Genomic DNA, 12301 nt, shown 5'->3' on the forward strand with positions numbered 1-12301 from the left:
GCAGCTGCTGCACACTGCTGGCTCATATTTAAATGGTTGTCCACTAGGATTCCAAGATCCCTCTCACAGTTATTACTATTGATCAAGGTACCATCTATACTGTACCTGTGCATTTTGTTTTTCTTGCCTAAATGTAAAACCTTACTTTTTTCACCATTGAACTTCATTTTGTTAGATAGTGCCCAATGTTCAAGTTTGTCAAGATTATAACTCTCTAACATAACTCTCTAGATTGTATGCCTGGTTTACAGATGGCTGGTTTTGTTCCTTTGAGAATAGAATCTCCTATCACCAACACTCACCTTCCTTTTTAGGGTGTGCAGGCTGTGCTTTTTTGTTTATCTCAGCTGTATTTGTTGATGTGACTTTTTAAGGGGTATTTGATGATGTCTCTTTTCTAGGTATCTGCATGTTTTCTTTGAGTGGGCCTGCATATTTTAATCTAGGGGGAGAAATCAATTGCCCAGTTTTAACAGGGCTGCTTCTGGTTAGGTTAGATTGGCTTAGATGTATGCTGTTTTTTCTTTGTGTTTCCTTCTTTGTGTGACATACCTCCATTTATCTTCCTCTAGGGGTTTATTATCAGGGTCAAATCCTCTGGGAGTTATTTGTTCATTATATGGTTCAATTTGGGCATAGTTTTCTTGTATAGGTTGGAGTTGGGCTAGAGTTGCCTTTAGATTCCTTACTTTTTCTTCTAGCAGTACACGTAGTTTACATTTAATACATGTATAATGTTGATGTTCTTTGGGCATAAGCACACACATGGAACATATACTGCATGCCACAGTAGTGTCAGTCACCTGTTCCATGAGTTTGTTTCTTTTTGCTGGTTCTTTTTGTGACAAAACAATTATGTAAATTTTGGAGATTTTATCTCAATCTACATGGAGAGAAGTAAGCAGTGAGTTACCACAAGGTTCTGTCTTAGGCTCAGTACTCTTCAATATCTTCATAAACGACTTACCCCTTCTATTTGCAGATGATACTAAGCTGGCAGGAATAGCTAACACTCTAGAAGACAAACTCAGGATCTTGAATACTGAGCCCTATCTAACAAAATGAAATTCAATGTAAAGAAAAATGAAGTCCTATACTTAGGTAAGAAAAACCAAAAGGACACTTCTAAACTGGATGAAACCAGACTTAATAGCAGTGTCTGTGAGAGGGATCTTGGAGGCTAGTGGACAACCAGCTAAATATGAGCCAGCAGTGTTCAGCAGTGGCCAAAAAAGCCAATGCACTCTTAAATTGCATTAACAAAGGGATACAATAAAGATCAAGTGAGGTACTAATATCACTCTATAAAAACTAGTAAGACCACACCTAGAGTACTACATCCAGTTTTGGTCACCACACTATAAAACAGATATTGAGACTCTAGAAAAAGTGCAGAGGAGAGCAATCAGGATGATTAGGCGACTGGAGACGAAAACATATGAAGAATCGTTACAGGAACTAGGCATGGCTAGTCTAGTGAAGAGAAGTACCAGGGGAGATATGATAGCAGTGTTCCAATATTTGAGGGGCTGCCACAGAGGAGGCGGGGGTCAAGCTATTTTCCAAAACACCTGAAGGCCAGACAAGGAATAATGGATGGAAACTGAGCAAGCAGATTCAGCCTAGAAATAAGGAGGAACCTTCTGACAATGAGAACAGTCAACTAATAGCTTGCCCTCGGAAGTTGTGGGAGCTTCATCACTTGAGATTTTCAAGAAGAAATTGGAGTGCCATTTGTCAGAAATGTGTAAGGTCTCCTGCTTGAGTGGTGGGCTGGGGTGGACCAGATGACCTATAAGGTCCCTTCCAACTCTGTTAATCTGTTAGAATAGGCAGTGCTTGGGCAGAAAGACAGTACCCTAACCTGATCAGAGTTATATGTACAGGATGTTTGTTGCATACAAATCTATAGGAAATGCAAGTGGAGATTACAGGAAAATGTATGTCAAGAAATTGAGAAATCATTCATCTTCCTATTTGATTGAGTGAGAAAATAGTGATGCACAAGTTACTGTTCTGGAACCAATTTTATTTATTTCAGCAGTTTTGTCTATTTAAATGATGAGGATTTGGACCTGATATTCTCCCCTTTACTAACCAGGTCCCATTGCTAGATCTTAATCAATGTTACAAGATATATGGCAAAAATATTTCAGGGAAGCATTTCTGTAAATATCTTTATTGTAAGAGAGAGTGGAGACTAGATCTGCATTTTTATTGTATTTGTATTTCATGCAAAGTCCCTGCTTAATATGCATTTGTTTAGTAACCGCTCTAAGTTATGATAAGTAAAACAAACAGATTTATAACCAATAGTACTGGCTGCTGCAGTACTCCACAGTCACATGAACAAACTTCAACTGTAAATTATATTTACAGTTAGTTCTGTGACCTGGCCCTACCCATCTGATCCCGCTTGCCATCATGCCCACTGCACCAAATGCCATCTGGAACCTTATTTCTCATTGCATTCTTTTGCACCGGTAAAGCCATGGGATCTCTTACAGGCTGCCAAACCCTTGCAATATTTCATACATTTCTGTTTTTAAAGGGGAAAGATGACACATGAGACTGTGATCTCTAGTCCTGCTTAAGCATGAAAAGCCAGCAGATAGACTTTGAGTCAGTCATTCTGTCTCATTCCAGCTTCTCACAGAATTTTTGTTGTGGGAAAAAATAGGAGGAGGAAGGAGTATTAGGTATGTTTACCATCTTGAATTATTCATAAAAATAATAAATGTTGGGTTAAAATCTTTTTAAAAAATTCATTTTAAAAAATGATTTTTATCATTTACATCGTGGCACAACATAACCGCGAACGTCAAAAGCGCGCCGACAACACCGTGGCGCTAAAACCGCAATGTCAAAAGCGCGCCCACAACAGCGCGCCCACAACAACGCACCGACAGAAGCGCGATTTAACTTAAGGTAAGGTTTAGGGTTAGGTTTAGGGTTAGGTTTAGAGTTAGGTTTAGGGTAGGTTTAGGGTAGGTTTAGCGTTAGGTTTAGGGTTAGGTTTAGGGTTATTTTTAGGGTTATGTTACAGCGCGCTTCTGTCAGCGCGCTGTTGTCGGCGCGCTGTTGTCGCGCGGTTTTGACGGTGCGATTTTGTCACTGCGCTTTAGTCATATGCGCTTTAGTCTACCGTGGTTTTGTGGTGGAACCATTTACATATGTACAATTCTGCTTTCTCATATACTTGAGATGCAATTATTTGCAGATCAAATAAGTTTTTCCAGACTCACTTCACCATATATGTAAAAATGAAACAGATTCCATTTACTTAAAATAACTGGAAGTTTTGCAGTGCAGAGAAGTTGAATCTCATTTGAATATGTATTCCATGTCATTTGGTGAGCATATGGAAACTATTGATTGTATCTGTGCCTTTGACAGGGACAAATGCTAAACATGGATTACGCTGTAAGGCATGCAAACTGAGCATTCACCACAAATGTGCAGAAAGCACAGGACAGCAACGATGCATGGGCAAATTGGTAAGCCAATATAACTATTGAATAAACCTGGAAATAAGGTTCAGTAAGAGATGTTGGTCTAACAGATCCCTCCAATCTTCTTGATTTAGCTGAGTTAAAGAAATATACTTGCACTACTAAAAGGTTATAGAAATCATTCCCTGTCTCTTTATGTTTACGTAGCATAGGTCCCTATTGGCAGATATAATATTGAGTATTTTCATTTTGTACATTCTTCTTTCTGCAAGGACTGTGTTGCTGATTTCTATAATCTTCTGGGTCCTCCTTACTGTGTTTTTGGCTATTTCCATCCTTTCTTTACTTTGCAAGCAATGGCAAGACTGAAGAAGTGAAGCAGTCTGCTGTTCTTGTCTTATACTCTGCTTTTTGACAGTTTGCAGATCTCCAATCCACAAATTTGTCAAAAGGCAAATAAGTGGACAGTAATACTGAGGAGGATCAGTTAAAGCTACCTTGACCAAGGGCCCTCTAAATTCTGGACTGTGCCCTAAATTCAGCAGAAAAGCAAATGTGGTTTCCTGGTTTCCTTCTGAATCAGAACAAAAGTCCTACTAGTTCCTTTCCATGAAGGCTCCATTTCAACACTTCTCTTACAACACCTTAATGTGCAAATGCCATCTGTATTATTGTAATAGCCTTATTCAAATATTCTTTTTATAATGTAAACCTGTAGATATATACTTTAAAGTAAGTAAGAATTTCTAAACTTTCTGAATTTCTAAAAAATTCTGAATTAATTTTTTCTCAGTATTGCTCTACAAATGCAGAGAGTATTTTCATGATTGTTGGGAAAAGTGCAGTTGTTGTAAGAATTAGAGCAGATACTGTGAATGAATGGGCTCTGAAATGCCTTTTTGTCTTTAAATTTAAATGTGTGTACCCAGTGCCTTTAATTTTCCTAATCTCATATCTTCATTTCCTTTCTCTTACTTTCTAGCCCAAAGGTTTCAGCCGTTACTACAGCAGTCCCCTTCTCATTCAGGAGCAGTTTGGATGCATCAAAGAAGTCATGCCAATTGGTAAACTCAAGATTAATTTTCTGTTTGTTATTGTTTCTCTTTTTCTGTTCTATGAACTTGATGTTCAGTGTCCTGTATAACTTTTATATGTTTTCATTCATGACACTCATTTTCCTTCCTGGAATTTTCCAAATCTTGTTGAAGAGGGAAATTTCAATAAAGAAAAAAAAACACAAATGTTACATAAAGTTCATAAACCTGAAATTCCCCATGCCAAAGGCACGTTTGGGGACTCTTAACAACATAAACAGAATATGATTTCAAGGGTTTTTTTTCTCTAAAAGTCACAGGGATAAGAGATTCTAAAGGGTAATTGAGGTTTACAGCCAGACCATAATAAAATATAGTTGCTTTTGATTACTTAGACAGATGAAAGTAAATATATAAGTAGCAGGAGATGAATCACCCATAGCTAACAAAAATAAAAGCATTTAGACAACTACAATTCACTGAAGTAGCTTCCTAGCTGAATTATAATGTAAATTAGAACTTCTGAATTAACCTCTTAACTATTCTACTACACTGCCTTGTCATGGAGCATTTCTCCACATTTTTTGCAATGTCGTTTCCTCCTCTCCTCAGTTTCTGCTGTTACTATTGTGTTGTCCCCAATTCGGGTCTGATCCTGGTGCCGAAGCAAATGATGGACGCCAGACACGAGGTGCAGGTTTTCTGATTGCTTTTTATTGGAGTACTCCAAGGAAAAGGGTTCCTGGTCAAAAGGCCAAGAACTAAGAACAAAGGATTAAGAAAGCTTTATATGTTTTCACTAAAAGAGAAGGCGGGACAAGGTGAAATAGTAAGAAATATCCTCTAATCAACATTTTAGCAATAATTCTACAATTTGTTCTATTGGTATATAGCTGTCCCATTCTGAAGCCTTGGCTAATGAATACTCCAGGAGTTATCTAATAGACATTTCATTTGCTGCAGACCATCTCCATTGCTAACTTTTGGCTAAGGTCTGCAAGTTGTCTAATCCTTGTTATTTTTATCAATTTTCTAACTACCCACAATTCAGTGACGTGCGGTGAGGTTTATGCCTGATGAGGCTCAGCTGGGCATCCTTTTGCGAAGCCTCGGCGGTGGGGGGGGGGAATTTGCGGCCGAGGCGGGGGGGAATTTGCATCGCGGGAGCCGCCAAGCACCCGGGTCTGCAGCAAAGGCGCTTGGCGGCTCCCACGATGCAAAGTGCCCCACCGCCCACCCGCTGACCCGGCCTGCGGCCGCTGCTTCTCCAAACTCCGCCGCTTGAAGTCTCGGATCGCCTCTGGGGAAAAGCTGAGTGAGAAGTGGAGCGAAGCTTCTCCGTGGCCTCCTGGTGCTGCGCAGAGCCTCTGTGTAGATAGAACAGAACGAGTGAACTAGCAGCTGATGGGCAGGGGAGCGAGCGAGCTGCGAGCGCCAAAATAAAGCGGGTTGTTTTTTAGAATGGCCCGGGACGTGGGAAAAATTATTGAAAGGTGTGCCTGTCCTGCCAGATGCAGGATGTCTGGTCACCTTAATGATATCTGAAGTCTTTGTTCTAAGACAGGGTGTCAAATTCAAGGCCCATGGTCAAATACAGCCTGTGCAGTGGTCCTGGACACTGTAAGGGCATGTGCGCATGTGCACAGGAGGCATCAAGCCACAATCACTTAGGCCCATCCCACCCCATCCTGCTTGGATGCCACCAGGTTGCAGATAAGTGCCATGCCTACACCAGCATCTCTGGTCTTTCAGATATGTGTGTTTGTACATGCATGCATGCACTCACATGGGGGGGAGGTGTCAGCAGCTGCCCCTCCAAGAAGCAGGCATGGTGGTGGCAGCACCAGCAGCAGACATAATTGGGGAAGGCACATGATGCGGATCTTTGGACATGCCTGCTCCATTCCATGTGGCTAGGATAGGACAGGTAGCTGCCCAGCACATCCAGAAGGCCAGACCATGAGCCTCCCCCACCCTGTGCCTCTGCCCCCAGGTACTGCTGCCATGGTGTCACCACAGCCACTCCATCCCGTCTGTTTTTTTAAAAAATAATTTTTATTGAATGTTTTAATCTTGAAAACAAAACACAAAACATACATAAGAATATAAGGTAATTATACAGCCTTCTGTATCGGCTTTCCTGTTTAGCCTTTATAATTCTCCATTCTGCATTGCCTTCCTATTGCTTTAACCTATAATATAACATCAGTAGTGCTAACATATTGATTATTTATATCACCGTATTACATTCTCTATTTTCTGTTTTGACTTCTGTTTTCTAGCCACATATAAATTTTATTCCATATTTTATAGAAATCCGATTCTTCTCTTTCTTTTAGTTCTATTGTCATTTTGTCCATCTCTGCACATTCAAGTACTTTTCTAATTATCGTTTCATCTGCGGGTGTATTGATTTTTTTCCAGTTTTGTGTGAAAGCAATTATGGCTGCAGTGAGTATGTGTATGATTATGTATTGAGATTGTTTATCCATTTTTTGGTCTAATAGTCCTAATAGGAATGCTTCTAGTTTCAGTTCTATTTTTTGCTCTGTCATTTCTTCTAACCATTTCCAAATTTTGCACCAGTATTTCCTTGTGACGAGGCATGTCCATCACATATGGTAGAATATTCCAGACTTGTGGCTACATCTCCAACATTTGGGGAATAAATTTGGGTACATTTTGGGCAATCTCGCTGGAGGCAAATGCCATCTATGAAACATTTTATAGAGGTTTTCTTTGTAAGCTACTGCCATTGTAAATTTATAATTTCTTTCCCATAATTTTATCCCATTTTTCTTATATTATGGCCAAAATTTCTTCCCAAGCTAATCATTTTCTCCTTTACTGTCTCTTCCTCCATTTTATATCTTAAAATAAATTATATAATCTAATAATCATTTTTCCTCCCGTTCCTAATAATATTTTATCTAATTCCATTTGTTTCTCATGTATTCCGTATTGTTCCCAACCTTTCTTAAATCTTTTAAATTTGTAAATAGGGCCACCATTCCATACTTATTCCTTGTGTTTTCAGATCTTGTATTGATTTTAGTTCTCCTTTTTCATCTAAGAGTTCTGCATAACTTACCATTTTGCTGAGATCCCATCTGTTTTTACTTGTAGTTGGAGAGCAGATTGCTGGAGGTCATCTCCTCGGCCAGTTCATCCCCCTTGTGTGACTTGCCCTTGGCCTGCACATGGAGCACATTCTCTTCATGCACCCAATACACTTTAGCACTGCAGTGGGCTGCTGCCACCACTGAGGCTGTCAGCAGCTCATGCAGGTCTAGTAGGCTCCTGCAGTCACCACCTGGAGCACCATGTCTGCCCAGCCCAAAGGAGGCGAAGTGGCCATGTTTCCAGGCCATACGCAGTACACTGCAACCACCCTGGCCATGCCCTTCCTTCCCATGGCCCCTGCAGGAAAATCACAATAATGATCTGTCCCTCAATTAAATCGAGTTTGACACATCTGTTCTAAGATGTTCACTTTGCCAAACATTATTGCTGTTTTATTCTTACTGTCAAGCGGGCCTCCTTCAGCAACCAAGAAAGAAACCACTTAACTCTGTTTTGCAGAATTAAGAGTACTTTTACTGGTTATGAAAAGATAGCAGCTAAGTAAAGCAAGGTCTGAGGCAAAAGTGCATGAAATCATAAATATCAATATTTGTCCAATATCCTCCCCCCCGGTAACCCCCATCCCATTGTCCAATCTGCAAATCCCTCAGGTGTCATGTGGGTTGCATCTCCAAGAAGCATCATCAGGTTGGTATGCAAGATGGTTGGCCTTGACCAACTCTAAACATCAGCCATCAGCATGCGCAGTAGATGGTGAGAACAAAACTCCCTCTTAACAATCTCTCCTGTACCAAATCTTCCCCTCCCAAATACCCCCCCTCCCCATCTCAATGGCAGCTGAAAGCGAATAGCGAAACAGAGGCTGACATCTGGCCTCCTTCAGGAAGAGAAGTCATCCCTGCAAGAGAAACAACAATATAAAAGAAAACATAAATATGTACATTACAAATAATATTAAGGCTTATCAGGGTACTTGGTGTAGAACTTCTGTAAAAGTCTAGGAGTCCTAACATGAGATTTATCAACCCATTCAGTATGGGAGGGGGGGAAATGTTTCCAGGACACCAGATACTGAAACTCCTATATTTCCTGGAGTCCTAGATTTCTTTAACTTCAAAATGCTGCTCTCCCTCAATAAGAAGAGGAGCTGGGGGTACAGGTTGAGGCAGACAAAAGGAAGAAGTGTGCTCTCGCTTCAACAGGATCATGTGAAACAGATGTCAGATTCTTTAGCAATTCCAATCGTACAGAAACAGGATTTATGATTTTCACAATAGGCAATGGACCAACATACTTCGGGCCCAGTTTTTTCTATTTTTGGGTGGTTTGCAGAAACTTGTTGGACAAAAACACTCAATCCCCAACTTTGTACTCTTTCAGCTTCAACCTCTTTTTATCAGCCTGTTTCTTGTGCTCCTGGTGAGCAGCCTCCAACGCATTGCGGGTCATGGGCCAAAATTGGCAAAGTTGATCATTCCACTTGGAGAGGGACATAATTTGTGGTTTGTCTTGAGGTAACTCAGGAATCGGTATAAAGTCCTGGCCAAACACAACTCTAAAAGGGGTCAAGCTTGTACTGCTGTGCACAGAGTTATTGTATGTCACCTTAGCATGTGGTAACAGTTCAGCCCAATTATCTTGCTGTTAATTGATGAAACACCAGAGGTACTGTTCCAGAACAGAATTAGTCCATTCACAAGCCCCTTTAGTCTGAGGATGGTGAGTGGAGCCAATTAACTTCAGAAACTCTTTTCAAAAGAGGGAGGTGAATTTGACCCCCCTATCCGAAATTATGCATTCAAGTACTCCATGTAATTGATACATATGTGTAATAAATAACTTAGCTAACAACTTAGCTGATGGGATTTTGGAACAGGGCACAAAATGAACTTGTTTGGAAAACAGATTGGTGATTACCCAAATCACGGTATTTCCTAGACTCTCTGGCAATTCGACAATGAAGTCCATCGATATCTCCTTCCATGGGGCCTCAGGGCAGGCTACACTTTGGAGAAGGCCCGGGGCTTTCCCGGTGGTCATTTTGCAGCTGCACAAACAGGACAACTGGCAATGTAGGACTCAATGTCTTTTTTCAATGAAGGCCACCAAAATTGCCTCTTAATCAGATGCAAAATCTTTACAAATCCAAATTGCCCGCCATTCTCGAATCGTGGGCCCATTGAAGAACAATAGGTTTCAGGTTAGCAGGAACATACAATATAGCTCCTACCCAAGCTAGTCCATCTTTCATGGTGCATTCATTTGAATGTTCTTTGAACCAATCATTGGACTCAAGGCCTTCCTTGAGTTTGCATGTTAGATCCATAGTGACCTCTAAATTCGTTGTGCCTTGGCTCCTAGTAACCACTGGGGCAGCCAGACTTTTTGCTGGGATGAGTGTGTGAACAACATTCAGCTTAGAGTTGTTGTACCATCGGTCATGAAGTCCCCCCCCCCCGGAATGTACTTGAGGGTAATGTTGAAATGGTTGAAGTGTTGTGCCCAACACACCTGTTTAGGAGATAGCTTACACAGGGTCTTCAATGCCTCCAAATTTTTATGATCATTCCATACTTCAAAAGGGTGTTTTGCCCCTTCTAGAAAATGTTGCCAGGTCATCAAGGCCTATCTGACAGCTAAAGCTTCCTTTTCCCATATAGCCCATCTCCTCTCTGTCTCTGTAAGCTTACATGAGGTGTAAGCACGGCTGCAATTTTCCATCAGCATTTATTTGAAGTAATACAGCCCCCACCGCCACATCACTGACATCAGCTTGAACGATAAATAGTGCCTCCATATCTGGATGTTTCAAAACAGGTTCAGCTGCAAAGACTCGCTTTAATTTTTTGAAAGCAGCTTGACACTCCATAGTCCAATTCAAAGGCTTAACCAGTCTGGGTTTGGTCTCCCATTTTGATTTTAGGAGATTTGTAATGGGCAGAGCAATGCTGGCGAATGAGGGAATAAATTGACGATAAAAATTCGCAAATCCCCCAAAACTTTGTAATTGTTTGCGGGTGCGAGGCGGTGCCCACTCAGTGACAGCCTTGACTTTCGCTGGGTCCATCTTGATGCCATTGTGGGAGATGCGGTAGCCGTCTCCCACAATTTGGCATAAAGTTCGGTGGCCCAGAGGTTCTTGAGTACTGATCACACTAAAGTCATGTGTTCATCACATGTTTCCGTGTAGATAAGGATGTTGTCAAGGTAGACCATCACACCTTTGTACAGGTGTTCATTTAAAACTTCGTTTATTAATTGCATGAAAACTGCTGGCGCCCCCTGCAGACCAAAAGGGAGTATCCTGAATTGAAAACATCCCAAAGGAAAGTTGAAAGCAGTTTTCCATTCATCTCCCTTTTGGATTCTGACTCTGTAGTAGGCCTCTCTTAGGTCCAATTTCATGAAGACCTTCCCTTTACCCAATTGGGCCAATATGTCCATTAGTGGGAGGGGGTATACATTTTCTATGCAAACAATGTTGAGGTTTTTGTAGTTGACACATAGATGAAAAGAGCCATATTTCTTTTCTCTAAACAATACAGGCCTAGCAGATTCTATAAACCCCCTCTCCAAATTTTTGTCAATAAACTTCCGTAATTCCTCCATTTCACGTGGGGTCATCGATTAAATCTGGGGTTTGGGAGGTTTACTCCTGGGAGGATTTCAATGCTGCAATCTGTCACGTGGTGAGGGGAGGTAATTTATCAGAAGATTTTTCACTGAAAACGTCCTTTAGGTCCCGATATTCTTTTGGGATTTTCTCCTCCCCCTCAATTTTTTCCTGCACCGGGGCCGCCAGGTTAGGTTGGAAACCCTCCCCTTTCCCTCTTGGGGTTTAGCTGATTGGATGTTCAACCACCCTTTCCTCCAGTTGAAGTGTGGGTTCCATCTCCATAACCAGGGTTAGCCCAGTATGAGGGGCCGATCCATCCCAGGTGCAACAATGAAATTTAAAGTTTCTTGGTGATCCCCCATCCACATATCTATTGGTTCAGTCACAATATGGGCAGGAGCCCCCCCCCCCAGCTACTTACCCATCCAGCTGGCAAAAGGCAATGGGGACTTTCAAAGTTCTCAATCTTAAGCCCATTTTTTCGACCACTTCTGGGCTAATAATGAAATGTGTGCATCCAGGGTCTAAAAGGGCCAGCATTTTTGCTTGGGCGCCAGTAGAAGGCACTTTAAGTCTATTGGGATGGTCATGGGGCCCGATGGGGAACTTACCAGACAGTCGTCATTGGAATCAGTGTCACTTTCCCCCGATGGAGAGGAGGGTTCTTCTTCCCTCAGATTGGGATGGAATTCTGCAACCGGTTCCACCCCTTTTATAGCAGTGTCCTTCTGTTTCCCAGGTTGTTTTTCTGGCTTCCTCTCCCCCTCAGCAGGGGCCTTTGGTCCAATCTTGGAGTGGCAATTCGCTGCCCAGTGCCTCTCCTTCCCAAATAGGAAACAAGTGGCTTGCTTGTAGACCAACTTTTTCCTCCTTTCGGAGTTCCTTTGGGGGGGGCGGGAGGGGAATTTCTCTCTTTCTCACTGTCTTCACAGTACTTATCATTGGCTAGATCGATCTCCACATCTGCTGCCAATTCGTACCAGCATTGCAGATTACCGGGTGGTGGTGGTGGTGGTGCTGTTTACACAGTTCTGGTATATATCTTTGTTCAGCCCATCCATAAAACTGTCCATTAAAGCTTCTTCCGACCTGTCCCGCATATAAACAGATAGTTC

The 12301-nt window shown here is 41.7% G+C and overlaps 1 protein-coding gene across 1 annotated transcript in view; it reads left to right on the forward strand.

Moving 5' to 3' along the window:
* STAC (SH3 and cysteine rich domain) overlaps positions 1 to 12301 on the forward strand; it is a 202612-nt gene that overhangs the window by 82290 nt on the left and 108021 nt on the right. Inside the window, exons 4-5 of the mRNA XM_032235867.1 lie at positions 3397 to 3497; positions 4435 to 4516. Of these exons, the coding sequence (XP_032091758.1) occupies positions 3397 to 3497; positions 4435 to 4516 (183 nt within the window). The remainder of the gene's footprint in view (positions 1 to 3396; positions 3498 to 4434; positions 4517 to 12301) is intronic.

Source organism: Thamnophis elegans, chromosome Z (genome assembly GCF_009769535.1).
Source record: "Thamnophis elegans isolate rThaEle1 chromosome Z, rThaEle1.pri, whole genome shotgun sequence".
NCBI classification, from domain to species: Eukaryota; Metazoa; Chordata; class Lepidosauria; order Squamata; family Colubridae; genus Thamnophis; species Thamnophis elegans.